Here is a 22917-nt window from a genome sequence, read left to right as displayed (position 1 = left end):
CGGTGACTGTGGTCTGGTTTTGATTCCCCCAAACCCTCTCTGCCAGGCAGGGGCTCAGCAGGGAAAAAATCTATGGCACTGGGAAAAATCTATGGCACTGGGCAACACAATTGCCCCAGCTGTACCACCATGGGGACACTGTCCCTGCGTGTGGTCAAACCATCACCCTTTGAGTTAACAGCTGAGCACGCTCAGCCACCCTGCCACAGAGACCCCAGCCAGGGCTGTCCCAGGGCACTGCTTTGCTGTCAGGACAGGCCTCAGTGCTGAAGGAGTGGGAAGGTCCCTGAGCCCAAGCCACATGCGCAGCCCCATGGAGGTGGAAGCCTGCCCTTCACCTCACCTCCAGGGATGGTGGGGGACAGAGGGGTGCAGGGAGAGGCCCAGTGCCTGGAGGAGGGGGATGTAAGATTTCTGCCCCCGTGTCCCCTCCACCACATGCCCTGGGGTGCCATCAGAGGCTGGGGGCACCTCCCCTCAGGGAGGGCATTTCCCTCACCCTGTTGCACGGCTCCTGCTGTGGAGATGGGGACAGATGTGGCCCAGAGGGGTGTTGCCCTGGGCGTCAGAGGAGGCTCAGGGTTGTTTTCCTCTCTATCAACCCACCCTGGAGTGGGCCAGAGCATGGGAGAAGTGCCTGAGCAAGAGCCTCCTCCTGCCCCGTTGCCCTGCAGAGACGTTGAAGGGGCTGCGCTCTGCAGTGCAGCACTGTGGCAAAATCAGACCCCAGCGGAGAGGCTGTCCTGACTTCCCCCATCTCAGAAGGGTTCAAGTGCTGTTTTCTGCAGAGGGTCCCTGGGCACCCAGGGGACAACAGGACTGTGCTTGTCATAGACACGTTATGGGAGGAGAGGGTCTCCCCTGCTGGCGAGTGTCAAGGGGATGTAGCTCAGTGGAAGAGTGCCCGCTTTGCATGAGGGAGGTCCTGGGTTCAATCCCCAGCATCTCCATGGGGTGTTTTTGCCCTGAATCCCCAGCCTCAGGCAGGTGCGGGTTAGAGCTTGGGGCACTGGTCCTCTCCAGACCCTGTGGGCCTGCCCTGCCCACCCAGGGCTTGGCTGTGAGGTGAGGAGGGCTATGTGCGCAGCCTCTGCTGAGCCCCCTCTTGGAGGAGAAGCAGGCAGCTGTGCTGGACCTGAGATCGGGTCACTGCCCTGCACCACAGACCCACCCCACCACCACCCAGGGACAATGCTTGGCAGCAGAGTGTGTCTGTGGGGAGATCTCAGGCAGGGGACAGAGGTCAGCAGCACACTAGGAATCCTTTCTGGCTGCACTGAGAGATGTGGTGTGAGGGTGCTGGTCCAGCCCAGGTGTCCTGTGGGACCAGGGCCACACTGGCCTGGTGGCTTTCCAGGGGTAAGGGTCTGAGATTGTCCTGTCTCCAGGTGGAGATCCCATACCATGTGGGAAGCACCCCTCTGTGCCAGCAGGTAGGGGTGTCTGAGCTGGACGAGCCTGAGCGGGGCTGTGGGTCTCCCAGCTGGAGGAATGACATTTCTTACGCTGACCCTGTCTCCAGGTCCTTCTCCTTCCACCATCACCAGTGGCTTGAGCAGAGCCTCAGCTCAGGGAACCTGGAGCTGCTGAGGTCAGGCACAGCCCTGCTGAGGTGGGACTGGTAGGGCCGGTGCCCAGCTCTTGCTCCTGGGGTGTTTGGTGCCTCTGTCCACCCTGTGCTGATGGCATTGGGGAGGCACAGGCCTGTCCACCGCCATGCACAGGCAGTGAGGGCCAGGAGATGGTGCCTTGGCTGCTCCCTTGGCAATAATACCTGTAACCAAAATGGGGTATGAGACATGGACTTTCACTGCAGGGTGCCCAGCCCCCAGGAGCGGTGAGCCCAGCCTCAGAGAAATAAGGTTGCTCTCCCATGGACTTTAAACAGGCATGCTCTGCCCAGCGTCGGGGCAGCAGTGCTGAGAGTTGGGGTCTCACTGTGACCCCCCTCAGGTAGGTCCTCGGGAGCTGCAGGAGAAACCACAGATCTGGGGCACAGTGACAATCCTGCTTTGTTGCAGAGAATGGACCCAGCCCGCAGGGCCAGACTGTTCAGGTGCCAAAATGCCATGAAACAGGTACTTTCTGCTCAGGTGTGCTGCCCCCTCAAGCACACACAGGCCTGTGGCTCATCTCCCCAAGGAGGAGGAGGCAAAGCTCTGCCAGGTGCCAGAGTAAGGGAGAAATATTACACCTACGGGAGGGCAGAGCTGGCGGCGAGGTGGCACGGGACAGGCACTGGGCTCTTTGCCCTGGTCCCCACTTGGGGCACCTTGACTCTGCTGGTCAGTGTCCATGCTGCCCATAGACCCCCACCATCCTGTGTTCAGAAGATAGCACTCCCCCCTTCTTCTTTACTTCACTTCACCTTACTTCTCTGAGATGCAGGGCTGGAGCTTGCCCCAGTGGGAGTTTTCTAGGGGATGGAGGCTGTGTTTGCAGTGCCCATGTATGTCACCCATCATCGTGGGCGTCTGGCCCTGGGAACGCTGCTCTCCCATGGGGGCTGCCAGCAGGAAGGCTCCAGGGTATGGGGCAAAGGGGTGTGTGAGCCTGGGCTTCCCCCAGAACCCGCCAGCGTCACCCCAGGGGTGGTGGAGCTCCCGGCAGGGAATGGGGCAATGCTGAAGTGGGAGAGGATGTTGGCGACAGCCGCCTCCTCCCCTCTTCTCCTCTAGGGCCAGATCCTGCTGTTTGCAGCAGTACTGAGCTGCAGGAACTCCCCACAGGGAACCCTGCCTGCCACAGACAGCAAATGCACCTTCCAGCCCACAGCAGAGGAGCCTTTTGGGGAAAAGGCAGAGGGGTGTGGAGACCCACCAGCGGGAGCAGGGAGGGCAGTTTGGGTGCCAGGTCCTGCCCAGGTGTCAAAGCCTTCTCCTCGACTGGCTCCTGCGTAAGAGCCTTCTCTGCGGGGCAGGGGCAGGTGAAAGCCCCGGCCAAGGGAGAGGGACCCTGGCTCAGCTCCCAGCAGCACCTGCTTTAGAGGAGGGACACAAAATCTCATCTGCCATGGAAATGTGCCCACATGAGCATCCTCCCAGATGAGCCCTTCTTCAGGCCAGGGGCTGGACCACGGCTTTTGGCTACAGCACACATCTCGTGGGGATCCTTTCTCCATCCCTCTGGCCCTCCAACAGCGCTGAGGGAAAGGTGCCCCAATCCCCCTGCTCCCCTCCCTCCTGTACCTGCCCACAAGTACTGCCCCGACACAAACCCAAACTGACACCCCTGGCAAGGCAGCAGGAGGGCAGGGGTGTGGGCTGGAGGGGAGCAGGAGGAGGGGGTCCCAGGGCTGCCGTGGGGCCTTACAGCCCCTGCTCAGGAAGAAGGCAGCTCTGCGGCTGTGGCAGTAGTGCTCGGGGTCTGCGAGGGCCCAAGGCAGCAGGAGCAATGGAGATGGGTCCTGGCAGAGCATGAGGAGAGGGAATCCCAGCCCCACGTGTCCCTGAACATGGCTCTGCACCCTGTGCTGGGGCAGTGGGGAGCAGAGCTGCCTCCTAACCATTGTGGGAGGTAATCTGTGGGCCTTGATCCCACCTGGGGCTGGCTGGGGTGTTCAGGGCACTGCAGCCACCTTAGTGCTCACTTCTGTGAGACAAAAGCCCAGGGCTTCCCCTGTCCTGGCAGCTCTGTCATGGCCTCTGCGCTGTGGGACCAGCGGGGCCCAGGCAGGGGGAAAGAGCAGCTGGAAACCCAAGGTGAGGAAATGGGTGCTGCCGCTGAGGTGCATCACGGGACCTATCAGAGAGCCATTTGGACTCGAAAGTGCCTGTGGCCAGCAGGATGGAAATGTCTCTGTCAGCAGGATTATTCCCCAGGGACCATGGGCTCTCGCAGCCCCACAGCCTGACCCCGACCCTGCGCCCCTTCCGCACTGCCATGTCCTTCTTCTCTGTTCCCCCTGGTGAGCCTCAGGGAGACAGCCCGCCACCTGGGCAGGCAAGCACCAGCTGTGGGTCAAAGCCCTCAGAGACTTTTAATAAGAAGAAATCTGGAGGCACAGCAGAAAGAGGGGAATACAAATAGAGGAAACTCCAGTGGTTTCTGCTGCCCATGGGTCAAGGGAGACAGTTCCCATGTGCTCACAGCTCTCCCAGCTGCACAGACCTCTCCTCCGTCCCGGCTGCACCCAGCTGCACAGCAGGGATGGGCTCTCCTGGCCTGGGGCTCAGGGACTGTTGTGCACAGAGCTCCACTGTCACAGCCTTTGTGTCCTCACGGGGATGTGCCAGAGACACCTCTTCAGCATCATCATAGCCCATGCTCGCCAGGGATAGGGACAAGGTGTCTCCTTCAGCTCTGGGGACCCCGACACTTGTCCGGGAGCGCAGGCTGGCCCCTGCAGGCAGCAAGGCAGGACATTGCAGTTCACCTCATGGGGTCTGTACATCATCTTCCTCCCAGCTCCTCACCACATTCAGCTCCTTCTCCCACCCCCAGTCCCTCCAAGGAAAACTCCTGGGGCAGGTTCCCCCTTCCCAGGAGGTTGGGGTCTCAGGACAGCAGCGACTCGGGTGCCACCAGGGATGGCACCCCAGGAACCAGCAGTGCTAAATTTCCCTCTCACCTCTGGGTGCATCCCTGGGCCCTGCTCCTTCCTCTGGCACCCTGGACATTTCCCACTCGCCCTGCTCAGGGGCAGCGTCCTCCCCAGGGTCAGAAACCTCCCTGGCATCATCATAGCCATCTGCTGGCTCACCTGCGGCCAGGACAAGAACATCTGAAAGGAGAGGGGAGCTGGTGACAGTGAGAAGATACGTCCTGCAGAGCAGAGGACGGGAGGAGGCGCAGGGACACAGGGCTGAGACACTGGTGTTGGCAGCGCCACAGGAGACCCCCATGTCCTCCCCATCTCTGACGCTGACACTCAGTGACACCTCTGTCCAACACATGTCTGCAGGGAGACGAAGCCCTTCCTGCCTCCGTTACCTGCTGCTGATGCCAGACCATCCTCGTCCTTGCTGAGCCCAGGGGAGGGCTGCAGCTGGCTCAGGGACTCCTCTGAAGAAGAGCCTGGAGAGATGCACAGTGGGTGTTATGGAGCGAGCCCCACTGACCTGGCCCATGGTCAGCGCTGCTGGGGAAGGGGGACCCACAGAGCTGGGGCTGCATGGGGAGGAGGGCTGGGAATTTACCCTGCTCCCCTGGCACAAACCCTGTCTCAAAGGTGCTCCCAGAGGTGCCCTAGGACAGCCCCTTCCCTCCCTCCTTGGGTGTCACATGGGGTGCAGGGGCAGAAAGAGAGGGGCTGTCCAGCTGGGCCGTTGAAAGGTGGTTGGGAGAAAGCTCCTCTCCTGGGCCCAGGACCTGGATGCTCTCCCCACACACCACATGGCCCAGTGCTGCAGGGACCACGGGCTGGGGGGCTTCAGGGGATCAGCTCGGGTTAGGGCCAGGGGAAAGTCTCCTGCAGATGTACCTCCAGGGAGGACCTACACCCACCTGAGCGACCAAACCTCGCCTGCTTCTCCCATGCTGGGCTGTAACCGATCTCCTCGTACACGGCCTCGGGGAAGAGCTCCTGAGCTCTCCTGGAGCCTGGGGATAGAGGCAGGGCTGGCAGAGGGACAGGCAGAGAGCCAATGGGACCCCACTGTGCTCCCCCAAACCTCTTCCTTGGGCCAGCCCAGCACTGCTCCAACAGCACAGCCCCACTGCACTGTCCAGGCATGGCTGCCACATCCCCAGTGAGGGCAACATTGCTGTGCAGATCCTCTGGGGCAGCATCACCCTCACATCATCCCTTTGGAGACAGCGCTCATGCCCCTCTGGCCCCTGGGTCATGCCCCCTTGTCTGACCCTGGAGCAGCTCCCATGTTTCCTCTCCACCTGGAGCTGCCCTCTCTCTGCCCCACGGGTCTATAGCAGGGCCCCTGCCCTGCTGGTGGGTGGGCAGGGCTGGGCAGAGGGACAGGCTGGGAGCCTGACACCATGGAAATGGACCCTCCTGCCCCACGCTCCTCCTAGCATCTCCATTGCCCCAGAGCGCCCTCCACCAATACCCAGAGCACTGCCAGCCTTGGCCATCTCCCCTCTGCTCACATCTCCCCGAGCCCCACTCTCCCCGTTTCTCTCCTTGCCTCTGGCCAGCTCCCCCCACCTCTGGGCTCTCTCCACCCCTTGCTGCTGGTGCCCCATGGCCAGGCACTCACTGGGGTGGTGTCTGGGACAGGTGGCAGCACACAGTCCCACCCCCTCAGCTCTGCCTGTGCCCCTCACTGACATCCCGCAGCACCCCACAGCCCTTCCAGGAGGTATCTTCCCCTGGCACCATTGTGGCAGGACCCACCTCTGCGCCCAGTCCTGGTGCTTAGCACTTGCCCAGCCAGGAGGGCCAGGAGCAGGCAGAGAAGGGCCCCCAGGATGATGCAGATGATGACGGGCACTGAGACTCTCCCGCTGCCAGTCAGACGGCCTCGAGTGGGATCTGCATGGGCAAGAACATGGAAGGGGCAGCACCAGGCCTGGGAGAGGTGGAGGCAGCATCAGTCCTGACCCCCATCACACAAGGCAGCAAGGGGTGGAGTGCCCCAGGGGTGAGTGATGGGCAAGCTTCTACCGTGCTGAGTAAATTACAACCCTCCCTAACCCCCCCCCCCACCCCAGTGCCTCCTCCTGGGAGTTTCACACCCCAGCAAGGAGCCCCTTCCATCCAGCTGTGGGTCACAGCCTGGCCCTGGGGATACCCAGCCCCGGGGGGAGGACAAGTTACCTGCTTGGGGTGGGAATGCTGCCGTCCTGGGTGTAGCTGCAGAAGAGGCAAAGGAGAGCTGGGCTGAGAGGGTGGGTGTGCGGGTCCCGGGGAGCCTCCTCCCCAACACACTGTGTGTGTGTCTGGAGATGCCCCTGACACATCCCCCCAAATTGCCCCTCCTGTAGTGCTAGAAAGGGAGGCCGGGACAGGGCCCAGCGCCTCTGCTCTGGGCGGCAGGCAGGAAGGCACAGGCAGCCCAGGGGATAGCCCTGGGGCTGCAGGGCCCCACGGGCAGTGGCCGGAGGACGTCCAGATCCACCGAGGCTGTTCCGCACTTGGCACCAGCCTCCTGCACTCCACAGAAATGTTCCTGCTCTTGGGAGGTCAGGGCCCATGCCAGGACCAAGTGGGTGTAAAGCTTTCCCCTGCCAAGACCCGAGCAAGGGGTCCCAGCCCTGCCACTCACCTGAGCAGCGCACGGCAGCATCTTCCTTATGCCGACAAGCACCGCTGTCCCCAGGACGGGCCCAGCAGTCCTGCAGAGACAGCTCTGTCCCCCGGCACTCCACCTGCTCCAGCCAGATAGGGCCCATCCCCATCCCAAACGCAGCCTCATGCAGGGCAGACACCGCGGGGCCACAGCCCAGCTGCCTGCATGCCACCTCAGCATCCCGCATGTCCCAGGAATCGTCGCACACCGTCCCCCAAGAGCCACGGTGCCAGACCTCCACTCTGCCCGAGCACCTGTCCTCGCCTCCCACTGCACGAATCTTCTCCCTGGCTGGAGAAGGCAAAGACTTCCCATGGCACTGAGACAGCAGGCAGAGCCCTGCCAGACAAGAAGGGTACACAGGGGAGCAGCTCCCTACCTGTGCAGCTCGTGGAGTTGGGGCACGGGGCCAACGGGTCGGGGGCATTTCTGGGCGTCCCCCTGAAGAAGGAAACACTGTGGTGAAGGGGCTGGTTCAGGGGATGGTGCAGAAAGAGCAGGGCTGAGCTCTGCTTGCACCTCCCTGTGCCATCTTGGTCACGGCAGCACCGAACCCTGGTCATTCAGGGGACACACGCAGGACTGTGGGGGACCCTGACTGCTCAGCCCCAAAAGGTCCCTGGTTCAGAGAGCAGCAGGAGGGTGTCCATGGAGGGGAGGCTCTTCTGAACCCTGTCTGGTCTCTTCTGAGACCTCACCTGGAGGTGCCTCTGCCTCCCGCAGGTGCTGCTGGCAGCCTGGGTGGCAACTGCTGCTGGACGTGGGTGGCTGTGGTCACGTTTGTGCCACCAGCAGCAGAAGGGTCTGACATGGCAAGGAAAAGCCTTTCCAAGCTCTTTCTCTGTGTTTGGCCGTGCCCACCAGGGAGCAGGAGCTGGGGTGACACTCATGCCCAGGTGGCTCCGAGTTACCATTGCAGGTGATGTGGGTCTCATCTCGCAGGTCTTCACATGACTGCGGGTTCCAGGGAGTGGAGGGACACTGCCAGAAGGAGCTGGTTTTCTCCCCACACTGCACGTTATCCAGCCAGGCAGGGCCAGACACCCTGCCATAGGGCAGGCGTGTTTCCAGGGATCCTCCATCCCCGCAGCCCAGCTCCTGGCATGCCAGCGACACCGTGTCAAGAGTCATCGAGTTGGAGCAAATGCTCCCCCATGTCCCGTTGTAGAAAACCTGCAGGCGCCCAGAGCAGCCGTCGCTGTTCTCCAGCCTCAGGGCCACGAACTCTGCAAGGAAAGGCACCAAGGGGGAACAGGCTGGTGTGGGGCTGTGGGAGCCAGGACACCTCTGCACCCCCCAGGCCCTCACGCGGGCAGGGGCAGGGCCAGCATGTCCCCCTTGCACCCAGGGGCAGAGAGAAGTCCCTGACGGACAGACACCCCTGCCCTTCCCGCTAATCCTCGGGGACTGCTGAGCTCCCCAGGGACCCCCAGTGGGACTGAGGGTGCCCGTGCATGGATGTCCACAGGACGGGCTTGGGCAGCAGCTCAGAGGCAGTCAGGAACAGCCTTGGCCATGCCCAGCTCTCCTTGTGTCCTGGCCTCCCCAGGAACCAGGCTCCCACCACAGGTCCTGGCACACACCTGAGCAGATGACTCCCACGTCCTCCTTGTGCCCGCAGTCGTGCTGCCCCCAGGGCCCGGCAGGGCAGTCCCAGAGAGCAGCTTCGGTCCCAGAGCAGTTCACGCCATCCAGCCAGATCTGGCCAGAGCCTTCCCCAAACCAAGCAGAGCCAGCCGCCTCCACCGCCCCTCCACAGCCCAGCTGGTGGCAAACGACGGCGGCATCAGACAGGTCCCAGCCATCGTCACACACAGTCCCCCAGGTGCCCTGGTAGTAGAGCTCGACTCTCCCAGCACAGCGCCCGCTCCCGTTCACCAGCCGGACCCGCCGGCTCCCTGTAGTGGGTAGAAAGCCCAGTTGCTGTCAGGGCCTGGCTGCCCACCCACCCCGTCACCTGGGGGGCCCATGCAGTGCTGCTCACCCCAGCAAATGACTCCCACGTCTTCCGCAACCCCTGCCGCCGGTGCACTCTCAGGCAGGGAGGTGTTGCAGAGGGCCAGGTTGGCCTCGTGCCCTGCGCACCGGACCCCTCGCAGCCCCACGGGGCCCGTCCCTCGCTCAGGCTTTGGGGGGTTGTAGGCTGTCCCTGCCTCTCCGCACTGCAGCTGCCGGCACACCACACTGGCCTCCTGCATGTCCCACTCGTCATCCAGAACTCTGCCCCACATCCCATGCTGGAAGATCTCCACTCGTCCGTCGCACCGGCTCCCTCCGCCCACCAGCCGCAGGGATGCAAAGCCACCTGAGCCTGGGGACAACAGAGATACCACAGCCATCGGCGGCACTGGGGAGCAGGGCATCCTTCAGGGAGCAGGGCGAGGGGGGATTTTCTGACCAAACAGGACAGGATTGAGCCTTTTGCTGACGAGAAGTGAGGGCAAAGCCCGGGTCCTCTCTGCAGCTCACACCCAGGTCTGCTGCTGCTGGGAGCACCCAGGCAGCTCCCGCCTGGCTGGTGGGATGAGGCTTTGCAGGGTTCTCTGCGGGGATGCGATGTGGTTGTCTGCAGCCAGAGGGATGGAGCAGAGCCCTGCAGCCCTGTCCTGGGCTCGTCCCACAGTACGAGAACAGAGGAGCCCAGGCCTGGTGGTGGCGCTGGGGCTAAGGCACTGCCCTGGGGGTAGATGCTTGCCTCCGTTCAGTGCTCAGCTCTCCCAAAGCAGAGCGGTCAGTCTGAGCAGGCAAAGCCCTCCAGATGGCTCCTGGGGATGCCAGGGTTTGTCCAGGGAGAACTTCAGCCTGGTACTGCCATGGGACCCCTGCTTTGGGTGGCCGTGTCACACACAAAGGGCAAATGGAGTTAATGCAGCATTTTTCCGGCACTCACCTGAGCAAATGACAGCAGCAGTGTTCCCGTGGGAGCATGGTGAGGCCCCCAGGGTGATCACTGGGCACTGTGCCAGGTGGGCTTCAGTGCCGTCACAGTGGAAGGAGTCTCTCCAGACAGGGCCACTCTCTCTCCCAAAATGCTCTCCTCCAGGAATGGCCTCAGCAAACCCACAGTTGAGTTGACGCAGAGAACGTGGGCATCCGAGAGATCCCAGTGGGAGGCACAGAGGGTCCCCCAGGTCCCCAGCACCTGGACCTCCACCTTCCCCGCACACGCTGTGCTGCCGTTCACCAGCCTGAACCCTGTGTACTCTGGGGACAGAGGAGGAGGAGAGAGGGTGGATTGGTGCTCTTGTACCCTCAGGAGCTGGGGGAGAGGCCAGAGGAACAGCATGCCTTTCTTCTCCTTCTCAACTATTTTCATGCTGCAGACAATGCCATCATCCCTCCTGTCCCCACACCCAGCCTAGCACATTCCTTGCTCTGTTCCCCGACCCCTGGCACAGCCCCCGTGTCCCTGAGCCTTACGTGTGCAGGTGACAACAGCGCTGTTCGCGTGGGTGCAGGGCTGCTCCCTGGAGGACCCTCTGAGGCAGGAGATGAGGAGGGATTCATTCCCCACACACTGCAGCTCTCCGTCCCACATGGCACTGACCCCTTCTCCAAAGTGAGCTGCCTCAGCGACAGGCAGGGCTCTGCCACACTGCAACTCCCTGCAGACCACGTCAGCAGCTTTGGCACCAAAGTGTGAAGCACAGACAGTTTTCCACTGGTCCCTGTCATGGATCTCCACACGTCCTGAGCAGCGGCTTTTCCCTTCCACCAGACGGACAAATCCTGGGAAAAAACCAAACACCTGGCAGTTCCCAGAGTCCTCTGGCAGTTAAATGCCCACATCCTGCATCACCTCCAAGCAAGCTGTGACCAAACTGCCCATTGCACATCCCAGAGGAAGCTGTTGGGGGAGTGTTGGTGACACAAACACATCCAGGCCCCCCTCCACCCCTTCTCTACACCATCACAGCACTCGAGGGTATGTGTCTGTCGCAGACTCACAGCCACAGGTACTGCTCAGACAAACTGCTCCCACACAAGGTCCCCTGTGCTGCCTGGCATGGTTCCCCCAGCACCGCAGTGGTGGGAGTAGTTTGGGTCCAGGAGAAGTGGCCCAGATGATACTGACTGCTGCAGCCTGCTCAGCCCCTGCAGAGCTTTGGGCCAGGCAGGACCATCACCCTGAGGCAACCAGAAGCGCACCCTGATCCCAGGAGTGTTCCTGGAGTATTGGGAGGTTCCTTTTAGGTGGGAGATGTCACAGAGCACAGAAATGGTGCAGCTGTTATCACGGCTGGTGCCTGTCCAGACCCCTCTGATGCTTGCCTGAGGGGGAAGGTTCTCAGTCAGGGACGCAACGCACAATACAGATCAATGTCCAGACAGCGGGACAGGAGACTCACATGCCCCCCTGGGCCCATGCCGGCTCTCAGGGAACAGCAGGTACCGATGAGGATCAGGAAATGCTGCCAAAGCCCCCATGTCATGGGGCAGTGTGGGGAGCCGTGGGCAGGCAGGTGAGATTGGGCAGTGGGTCAGTGCTGCCTGCACAGGGTCATGTCCCCGCGGGGCTGTCACAACCCCAGGGATTTCCCAATGCCAGCCTGTGACTGTGGTGATGTGGGAGGGAGCAGCCAGGGTCAAGCAGCCACCAAGCCCTGAGGCCTCGCACTGTTTGACCACACAGCTGAGCCCTAGGGACAGGCAGCAAACGTCTGTGTGCCGCCCAGCTCCACTCCTCAAGCCCAGCACTCATGCTCTCTGAAAAGCCCTTCTGATTCACTTGAGGTACTCATGACTGTGAAGAGGAATGACCCAGGAGGACCAGTCATCTGATGCTGTTCCTCCAAGGTGTGGAGTGCCAAGCAAGTTCCCCTTGGTTACTCCAGCACAGGGACCCTCAGCATTGTTGGCTGGGAACTGGCAGAATGGGTGGAGATGAGTGGACACTTGGGGGCAGGGACGGAGGATTCATCTGCAGCCCAAGATACTGACTGAGGAGGACTAAGACACTGTGGCAAGGTTAGTTCACCCTGGGGTAGGGTCCCTCTGGGCTTTCCCCAGGGACTGGGGACATCAGCAATGACTGTCCCACCTCGGCACATAGACCAGCATCACTGTGTCCTGCTCTGGGATCCCCTTCTTGCTCCCTGAGGACACAGTCAAGGTCCCTTCCCCCATCCTGGCCCAAAAGGTGGGGAACAGGCTGACCCCTTACCTGAACACGTCACGCCAGCGTCAATAGTGTGAACACAGTCATGTTCACCCCATCCTGCGTGTTTGCAGTCAGACAGGGCAGACTCGGTGCCATTACAGCCAACGTCATCCATCCAAATGGGGCCAGATCCTGGCCCAAAGTGTGCGTACTGGTGAGCTTCAACAGCAGACCCACAGTCCAGCTGCTTACAAACCACTGCGGCATCGTCCATGTCCCAGTAGTTACGACACACGGTCCCCCACTGGCCCTGTTGTTTCACCTCCACTCTCCCAGCACAGCGTTTGCCACCATCCGCCAGCCTCACCTCCACAGCACCTTCAAACACTGACAAAGGACAGTCAGAACAGCGCTGAGCCCCAGCACTGCGGGTCTGGGGGAACCCCTGCCCAGGTGGAGTCAGAGGTGCCAAGGTGGGAGCCCTCTCCCCTCCAGGCTGTCCCCGGGGCAGTGCAGGGCTCCCGTCTATCCCCACGGGCTGTGCAAGGCTGGGGGTGTGCAGTTGTGGCCCTGCTGGGTCATTTGTGGCCCCACAGCCTTTGGCACCTCCTTCTACCCCAACGGCCAGCTGCCACCTGCCCCTGGCCCATGCCCACCTAGGGCACCTGCTCCTCCCCACCCAGCACCCTGAGAAGAGACCTGCCCCCACAGGGCTCCCCCGAGCACACACTGCTGCTTCTCCCTAGGGCCCCCAGCTGCCCTGGACCACAGCCTGCCCCGGGCTCCTCCCAGCTTATCCTCTGCCTTCAGGTCTTGCTGTGTCCCCTGCAGAACAACACAATGATCCCAGTGAGCCCTCCCAACGCATGCCCCCTCCTTGTCCCTGGGCATCAGCCCAGCCCTGCCCTTGTCTAGGATCCCCCAGGAAGGTCACCTCTCTGCCAGCCTGTGGGAACAGACACCCGACTTCCCTTGTCCCCACACCCACAACCTGCCTCCCCTCAGGCTGGAGCTCACCCCAATGTTCAACGCCCGTCCCTGAGTCCTTACGTGTGCAGGTGACAACAGCGCTGTTCGCGTGGGTGCAGGGCTGCTCCCTGGAGGACCCCCTGGGGCAGGAGATGAGGAGGGATTCATTCCCCACACACTGCAGCTCTCCATCCCACATGGCACTGACCCCTTCTCCAAAGTGAGCTGCCTCAGCGACAGGCAGGGCTCTGCCACACTGCAACTCCCTGCAGACCACGTCAGCAGCTTTGGCACCAAAGTGTGAAGCACAGACAGTTTTCCACTGGTCCCCGTCATGGATCTCCACACGTCCTGAGCAACGGCTCTTCCCTTCCACCAGACGGACAAATCCTGGGAAAAAACCCAAACACCTGGCAGCTCCCAGAGCCCTCTGGCAGCTACAAGACCACATCCTGCATCACCTCCAAGCAAGCTGTGACCAAACTGCCCATTGCACATCCCAGAGGAAGCTGTTGGGGGAGTGCTGGTGACACAAACACATCCAGGCCCCCCTGCACCCCTTCTCTACACCATCACAGCACTCGAGGGTATGTGTCTGTCGCAGACTCACAGCCACAGGTACTGCTCAGACAAACTGCTCCCACACAAGGTCCCTGTGCTGCCCGGCATGGTCCCCCAGCACCGCAGTGGTGGGAGCAGCTTGGGTCCAGGAAGTGGCCCAGATGATAATGACTGCTGCAGCCTGCTCAGCCCCTGCAGAGCTTTGGGCCAGGCAGGAGCATCACCCTGAGGCAACCAGTAGTGCACCCTAATCCCAGGGCTGTTCCTGAGCATTGGGAGGTTCCTTTTAGGTGGGAGATGTCACAGAGCACAGAAATGGTGCATGTATTGTGATGGCTGGTGCCTGTCCAGACCCCTCCAATACCTCTTTGGAGGGGATGTCCTCAGCCAGGGACACAGTGCTCTGCCCAGAGATGCACAGGTCCCAAGCCAATGGCCGGACAAAGGGCCCAGAGACTTGCATGCCTCCCTGGCCTCACACTGACTCAGAGGGTAACAGCAGGCACAGATGAGAGTCAGAAAGTGCTGGCAAAGACCCTGTTCCATGGGGCAGTGTGGGGATCGATAGGCAGGCAGGAGAGGTTGGGCAGGTGGTCAGTGCTAGCTTCATGGAGCCATGCCCTACAGGGCTGTCAAAGTCCCAGGGATGTCTCAGTGCCAGCCCGTGCATGCGGTGATGTGGAAGGAAGCAGCCAGAGTCAAGCAGCTGCAAAGTTCCTAAGCCTTGCAGTGCTGGACCACAGAGCCGAGCCCTGGGACAGGCAGTGAAGAGCTGTGTGCCACCCTGCTTCTCTCCTCAGGGCCCAGTACTCATCCTCTCTGAAAAGCCCTTTTGATTCACTTGAGGTACTCATGCCTGTGAAGGGAATGACCCAGGAGGACCAGTCATCTGATGCTGTTCCTCCAAGGTGTGGAGTGCCAAGCAAGTCCCCCCTGCTTTCTCCAGCACAGGGACCCTCAGCACTGTTGGCTGGGAACTGGCAGAATGGGTGGAGATGAGTGGACACCCCGGGGCAGGGACGGAGGATTCATCTGCAGCCCAAGATACTGACTGAGGGGGACTAAGACACTGTGGCAAGGTTAGTTCACCCTGGGGTAGGGTCCCTCTGGGCTTTCCCCAGGGACTGGGGACATCAGCAATGACAGTCCCAGCTCGGCAGTTAGACCAGCGTCACTGAGCCCTGCTCTGGCGTCCCCTTCTTGCTCCCTGAGGACACAGTCAAGGTCCCTTCCCCCACCCTGGCCCCAAAGGTGGAGTACAGGCTATTTCCTTACCTGAACATGTCACTGCAGCATCGTGAGTGTGAGCACAGTCATGTTCACCCCATCCTGCGTGTTTGCAGTCAGACAGGGCAGACTCGGTGCCATTACAGCCAACATCATCCATCCAAATGGGGCCAGATCCTGGCCCAAAGTGTCCGTACTGAGGAGCTCCAACAGCAGACCCACAGTCCAGCTGCTTACAAACCACTGCTGCGTCGTCCATGCTCCAGTAGTCACCACACACAGTGCCCCCACTGGCCCCTGTGTTTCACCTCCACTCTCCCAGCACAGTGACTGCTGCCATTCGCCAGCCTCACCTCCGCAGCACCTTTGAACACCAACATGGGGTGGGTCAGGAGAGTGCCAAGCCCCAGCACTGCAGGTCTGGGGGAAACCCCTTCCTGGGTCGAGTCAGAGGTACTGGGGTGGGAGCCCTCTCCCCTCCAGGCTGTCCCCAGTGCAGTGTGGAGGTCCCTTCTATCCCCACGGCCTGCGCAAGGCTGGGGTGTCCAGTTCTAGCTCTGCTGGGTCCCCTACTATCCCACTGCACAAGGCACCTCTTCCCACACCAATGGCTACCTGCCCCCACCCATACCCACCTGCACCCTGCCCAGCCCTGCACTGGGCACCCGCTCCTCCCCAGCCCAGCACCCCCTCAACAGCCCTGTGTACCTAGGCCTGCAGCTTCCCATGCAAACCACCTGCCCCACCACCATCCAAACCCACCCCATGGCTTTTTGAGTTCCCAGGGAGCACTGAGACAAATCTGAGGATCCCCCAGCCCATCTCCTCTCCTCATCCCTGGTGTCAGTCCAGTCCCTGCACTGGGCCAGGCCTCCACAAAGGATGTGTCTCTACTGTAGATGTCCCGCTCCCCTTCTCTCTGTGGGGTACACACTGCCTTCATAGGGTCAGGGCTCCCCTGGATTAAGGGGCAGTGAGCAGCACACAAACCCTCGGGCTACCCCAGAGGTTGGCAGTGCTCTGGGGATCTCTGGGGGCTGCCACCACCAGCTAGGCCACCACTGGCTCCAGAGGCACAGTGCTGGGCAACAGGGGGTACCCACGAGAGGGTGTCTGTGAATGCAGCCAGCGACAGGCTGCCCTAAACACTGGAGCCCTGGAAAAGGAGATACTCTCTCCCACCCACATGGGCACAGGGAAAGGCACAGGCTCCATGGACTTGAGCCCCTTCTGCCCCTCGTCTCAGTAGCACCTGCAAAGAAACCCCATTCCCAGGCGGATCCTGATGACCACCCTGGTAGCCCCTGGCCCTGGGCTGTGGGACAAGGCAGTCAGCACTTACCCCTGCACAGCTGTACCCAGAGCAGCAGCCACAGCATCTGAGGGGACAGGACTCCCTCTCGGCCCATCCTGAGCCTCCTGCCCTGCCAGCACATCCCTGCTGCGCCACACTCCCTGCCACAGTTCCTCGCGACTCATGGGGACAATGATGACGAGAGGGCAATATATCTCTGCAGATGCCAGCCCAGCTACAGGAGGAGCCAATCAAAGCAGCAGCACCTTTTTAGACATTATCGGGAGCTATCTCCCCTCCGACACAGCCCAGCCCTCCAATGAACTTCTCCAGCGCCATTCATGACCATATATGAGGGATGGCTCCACTGCAGGTGTCACGTCACTGTGGTGGTGGTGCGTCACAGGACAGGGCTGGCTGTAGTGGGGGAAAACGGGTTTTTCACGCCTTGAACCCTGCTGTGTGGACCAGGAGCACTGAGCATCTCCTATACCGGGCACATCCAACAGCCCAAGGTGCGAGTGTCCAGCCATCCCGTGCCATGGGAACCACAGGGCTGGGACTGCACCAGGAGCTGTGTCAGGAAGGGAAGGAAACAGCCCCTGCCCCTGCTTCAGATCCTGCTGTGCTAGGAGCAGCAGCTGGGAAAGGATCCTAGCTCAGGCCAGAGCCCCATCCCAGGAGTGCTAGCTTGCCTGTTCCTCCTGGAGAGCCCATGGAAGGTCCCTTGAAATGAGCTGGAGCTGGGACATGTCCCTGCCCTGGCAGCAGACACGCAGCCCAGAGGCTCAGATGTATCCCTGCCTCTTGACATGTCACCGAGGGGCCGTTATTCCCCGCGGGTGGCTCGGGAGCTGCAGCCTGCAGGTGCACAAACCACAGCCCACGTGGTCTCGCAGCGCTCCCGTGCTCCCCCCACAGCGCCCGGGCAGGAAGCCTGTGGTTTCCTTCTGGCACCGTGCCCAGGCACATCCCTGCGGTGCCCCTGAGCCACCCCCACCCCGACTGCTCCAGCCAGGGCTGCAGGGGCTGCTCCTTCGGCCTCGCAGACACAGGGCACGGCAGATCCCGTTCCCTGTCTTGCCCTTCTGATGGGGCACACGGCTGCTCTGCACCGAGTCCCACAGACTGGGGTGTCATCTGTGACGTTACCTCACACCCTCCTACGGCCACTGCTGTGTGCTCATGGGTTATACTGACGGTGACCTCACACCCCTCCTACTGCAACCGCTGTGTGCTCATGAGTTGTTACACTGTCACACGTGTGTGTGCTGTGTATGGACTGCTGCTGCTAATGATGGTTCTTCCAAAACCCCATATTTGGTTGTGGTCTAAATATTGACTTGGTGACATCAGAAGCACCTACACAAACTATGTGCCAGCTTCTGCCCTATCAGCTACTCAGGCACCAGCGACATCACAAGCTCATACACAGCTATGTGCATGCTCCTGGCCTATCTGCTACTCAGCCACAGGTGATGCCATAGCATCTACAGCTGATATTGGCCTGCTCCTGCCTATCCTTTATTCAGACACCAATCACCTCAAAACCACCTGCATAAACTGTGGGCCTGCTCCTGCCCTATCAGTTACTCAGGCAGCAGTGACATTAGAAGCACCTACACATGCCATGGGCCTACTCCAGGCCTGTGAGCTACTCAGGCATGAGTGACCTCAGAAGCACAGACACAAGCCATGGGCCTGCTCCTGCCTATCAGCTTCTCAAGCACCAGTGACCTCAAAACACCTACACATACCTGTTGTGGATTAACCCGGCCAGCAGCTACCTCCCACACAGTCGCTCACTCACTATTTCACTAAATAGAAAGTTAATTCTATCCCAGCCAAAACCAGTAGAATGCCAGATGCCTGCTCCTGCCCTATCAGCTTCTCAGGCACTAGTGACCTCACAGGAACCTATACACCCATTTGCCATGTCCTTGCTGTTGAGGTACTCTGCCTCCGTGACCTCACAAGCACCTGTAAGGGCCATGCTCCTGATCAAGGCCTATCAGCTATTCAGCCAAGAGTGACATCACAAGTACATACCCAAGCCATGTGTCTCCCTCCTCCCTATCAGCTACTCAGGCACCAGTGACCTGACCACCACATATCCACCTACTTGCTATCTGCTCACCTATGAGATATCATGGCACAAGTGACCTCACAAGCTCCAACACAAGCCATGTGCATGCTCTTGGCCTATCAGCTACTCAGGCATCAGGAATCTCACAACACTTCCACAGGCCATGTGCCAGCTCCCAGCCTATGATCTACTCAGGCACCAGTGACCTCACAAGCACATACCAACCTATTTGCTCTGTGCTCGTGTGGTGGGGTGACCCCATGTGGCAGCCCCCACCCAGTCACTTGCTCACTCCCCACCAGCAGGATGGGGGAGGGAACTGGAAGGGCAAAAGCCAGGAAAAAAGTCTCATGGGTCAAGATAAAGACAGTTTAATAAGTGGAGAATAATCACTCACAGCAGGAGATTGATGCCAAGCCAGTCTCTGAGCAAAGAACACACACCCCCTCCCCAGTTTTACTGCTGACCATGACGTCATACGGTGTGGAATATCCCTTTGGTCCGCTGGGGTCAGCTGTCCTGGCTTTGTCCCCTCCCAGCCTTCTCGCTGTGGGAGGCGAGTGAGAAAGAGAGAAGGCCTTGATGCTGTGCAAGCACTGCTCAGCAATAGCTCCAATGTCAGTGTGTTTCTCAACACTGTTTTGGCTACCAAGGCAAAGCACAGCACCATAGCGGCTGCTAACAAGAAAATTAACTCCGTCCCAGCCACACCCAGTACAATCTCCACCCTTCTTCCATACCAGTTGCATCCTGCTCAGGTCCTACAGTATTCAATACAAATGTACATTACATCCACCACCCCCACCCCCTTCCCCATCCTTTCACATGACATACACACAGCACACTGGCTTTGGCTGGTGTGGCTCAGGTGGACCTGGACAGGTGCCAGCACACTCCTGACTTCTCCCCTCACTCACTCAGCCAGAGCTTTTTGAAACATTCCATCAGGTTATCAACCTAAAGACAAGGAAGTCTAAATAGCACCACTCTGCACCGCACAGTGGTCTTGCAGGTAGCTGTGAGATCCCCCACACCCATGGGGAAAGGGAGTTTCCCACTACCACCCTACCTCTCTGTTTTGGCACCTCAAAATCCACTTTGCAGTTCATGGGCTCACTGGCTGTTTCTTCTGGTTCACGTGGTCTTTTCTGAGATCCTCTTAGGGTCTTTGCTATATTGTCCCCATGCGCATATTCTTCTGAAGTTGGCATTTTGTCCTGGTTTTCCATGTTGGCAGACAGCATTGCCGTGTCTTGCAGCACCGAGAAAAGCTCAGAGGCTGCCCCAGTACCCTGCGTGGCCATCCTGCTGAGCTGGTCTGGGATGTTGGGGCCTCCTAGGCCACTTCCCAGGATTGGGCTCTTCTTTCCAACCCAGACAAGTTTCCCCCAACCCAGACATGTCTGGGCTTCTTCTGCAGCCCGGCAAAGTGGGGGACCTCGACCCACACTTGTACTTTTCTTTCTATTCACATTTAAACTCTAATTCTTCATTCATTTAGCTCTTATTAAAAGAAGGTTTCATCCATTTCATACCTATATGATAATGGCTATGTATATTTAATTTCTCTGGCTTTATAACTGTTTATATATCTAAAAATACATAGATATACATTTATATAGATATATAAACGTATACACATACATACATGTATAGAAAGGTAATATATATTTCAAATATTGTATCTATTAATAAATAAATAAAAATATATTTCTATCTATTTGGACACTCATATATATATATTTTAAAAATATATATCTTGTAATACAAATATATATTTTTTATATCTGAGCACTTCCTTGTCCAAAGCAGGCAGGCAGCCAGTCACAGGGCTGCATGAGAACATGTGGGTATGATGGTGTCAAAAAAGTGGCTGCCACCCAACCACAATGCAGCATGAAAACATGTGGGGAATGAGGCTGCGAAAAGTGGCAGCCTCCCTGTACGTAATGACAGGGGGCTTCCTTTGCTGATGTGCTTCTGGGTGCACGGGGAGGGGAGGCTCCTTTTGCCAGCCAATCATAGCACTTCCTGAGAACACGTGGGTTTTGATGCTGGCAAGCAGTGGCTGTCAGCCAAGCACAGAGCAGTATGATGTTGAAGAACATGGCAGCTCACTCCCATAAAATGGCAGCCCCCAGTTCATAAATGGCAGCCCCCCAAATGGCGGCCAAACAAAATGGCAGCCCCCATGGTATGGCGGGGAAGGGCCTTCTGGGTCAGAGGTACTTCCGGGTAAAGCAGAAGGGGTGGCCGCTCCTTCCAGGCAATCCCCACAAAGGCACGTGACCAGTAGAGGGGAGTGACTTCCGGGGCAAATGGCCCCTCAGGCAGCCTGGCAGCGGGTGGGCAGGGCATTGCTCACGTCTTACCTGCAAGTACCTGGTGGTGCCTGTGCTCCCCTATGGCGTGCTTCCAGGGCAATGAACCAAATAAGCACAAGGAAGGCAACGTGGTGAGGTAAAAATGCTTCTTTTTGCGCCGTGGTCAGATAACGGGTCCCTGTGGTGTCAGAGCTTCAGTGTTTGTGCCTGAGCTAAGAGAACTTTCCCAGCCTCCGTGCGCTTCAAGACGGCACAACCCTTCTCAAAAAACCCACTACGGGACCCTCCTGGGTCTCGTGTGAAAATCTGCGACTACTGTGCTGAGGATCCCCTCTGCGAGCAGGGACGGCACCAAAGCCTTTTCCATGTGCCTCCTCACCTGGCCATTGGTCTCCCTGTTTCTCAGCACCTGAAGCCCCTCTCCAATTCCTCCCATGCCCATCCTGAACTCTGGTGCTGGCAGTGCTGCACTCGGTGGTGCTTCCAGCAGTGAACCCCCTCATCTACAGCATGAGGAACCAGGAGCTCAAGGATGCAGTTAGGAAAGGGCTTACATGAAAGAGTTTTGCGATAGTGATAAACTCCCCATCCCTCTCCCAGGAATATCCCATCCCAATGGGTGCTTTGATGTATCATCGTTACTGTTAACCAGTCTCATTAGCATTAGCTTTATCAGTATTGTTACTTTGTGGTGATCATGTTCGCAGACAATGTTTGGATTTGTCTCGCTTGTCCAGAGGCATGAAACCTGCTCTGTCTCACCTGGAGCCTGTGTAAGAGTGTGTCTAACACTGGGGCGGAGCTGACTCCCCCATCAGCTCTCCTGTAAATAAACTGGGATCTCCCCAGTGCACTGGGGAATTAGCAGCAGTGCTCCCCATCCAGCTGGAGCTGCTTCCCACCCTGACCAGCAAGGCCAGTGTGGAGTCACCCTGTGACCCCAGCACCACAGCCAAATGGCTCTGCAGAGCAGCACCGCCAGCTTGGGACCCTGCAGAGGGAGAGGGGGCCAGGAACAGCCAGGTAGATCAGCAGAGGGTTAGGGAGAGCTCAGAACAGAGATGACCTAGGCTGGAAATTGCCTCAGAGACAAAATACCAGCGTTCACCTAATCCAAGACAATGCCCAGACTGTGGTGCCCTAAAGCATGTTCATGGTGCAGAGGCAGAAGTCCTCACTGTCCTGGTGCTCCACCAGGCCTGGGTAGTGGATGAAGAAGGGCCGGTGCTCACAACTACCCATCTCTTAGTGCCATCGCCCCTCCTCAAGGGTGGCATCGAAAGGGAGGCTGGGACCCTGCATCAGGGCTTGCACTGAAGGAAGCATGACCTCAGCAGCCCTGTGAGTTTGCTGCTGTCCCTCAGTCTCTGTGCCCAGCACATGTCCTTGACAAGCCTCCTCCACCCCTTGCGCTGTCCCTTACCCCAAAGTCACCCCCAGTCCTAGTTCCCCCTAGCAGCCATTTCCAGCCCTGGCCATTCACCATGGTCCAGCTGAGGGCTGATCTTTGAAATGTGACCAGCCCCGTCCTCTTGCTGGGCTCAGTGTGTGCACTGGGGAACACCCAGACCTGCATGGCTCAGACATGCCCAGAGCCTGGCAGACCCAGAGCAGGGCTGTCTGCAAAGCCTCACGTGGGCCATGGCCAAGGCAGGGAAGGGGTCGGGTGCTGGGGCGAGCAGTCAAAGCCAGACGGCCACAGGGGAACGGGGCACTGAGGTCTGTTGTGGGAAGTGTGCCAGGAGGATGTTTCCCAGCCCTGAATGCACTCTGTCCTGAGTGGTGCCTGCAGGGCAGAGCTCTGGGGCCACCTGTGGGGATGCAGGGCTGGGCCAGCCCAGGGACAAGGACAGGGATCTGAACAAAAGCCATGACCCTCCAAGAAGCTGAGGAAACCCCAAATTCCCCTCCATTCCCAGGCAGGCAGGGCTGTCACCCCGTCAGTGGGATTGCTCCGGGGACTCAAAAGACACCCTGGGGTGGGAGGTGCAGGGCAGCCAAGATTGACCCCAGCACTCCCAGCTGCCCCTGCAGCCAGAGCAGCTCTCCAGAGTTGGACGAGACTCGCTGCTGCTCTCTCCATGGTCAGAGCTCTCTTGGGGCTGCAGCCACTGGCACTGCCTGCTGGGAGCCCCAGACCTAGTTCTGAGCCCCAGTGCCCTGCACCG

At 59.4% G+C, this 22917-nt stretch overlaps 1 protein-coding gene, 1 non-coding gene and 1 pseudogene across 2 annotated transcripts in view; 1 reads left to right on the top strand and 2 right to left on the bottom strand.

Annotated features, from left to right (window-relative positions):
- The first annotated feature begins 878 nt into the window (after positions 1 to 878).
- On the top strand, positions 879 to 950 carry TRNAA-UGC (transfer RNA alanine (anticodon UGC)). The gene has a single exon. It is a non-coding gene; the product is annotated as a tRNA-Ala (tRNA).
- A 3135-nt stretch (positions 951 to 4085) lies between these two features.
- Positions 4086 to 19654, bottom strand: LOC127025985 (antigen WC1.1-like; annotated as a pseudogene).
- A 2235-nt stretch (positions 19655 to 21889) lies between these two features.
- LOC127025984 (scavenger receptor cysteine-rich type 1 protein M130-like) overlaps positions 21890 to 22917 on the bottom strand; it is a 7515-nt gene continuing 6487 nt past the window's right edge. The window contains exon 4 of the mRNA XM_050911117.1: positions 21890 to 21948. Coding sequence (XP_050767074.1) covers positions 21890 to 21948 — 59 coding nt within the window. The remainder of the gene's footprint in view (positions 21949 to 22917) is intronic.

Source organism: Gymnogyps californianus, chromosome 26 (genome assembly GCF_018139145.2).
Source record: "Gymnogyps californianus isolate 813 chromosome 26, ASM1813914v2, whole genome shotgun sequence".
Classification (NCBI taxonomy): Eukaryota; Metazoa; Chordata; class Aves; order Accipitriformes; family Cathartidae; genus Gymnogyps; species Gymnogyps californianus.
Note: the sequence above shows the minus strand (reverse complement) of the source record. Positions and strands in the feature narration are given on the sequence as shown.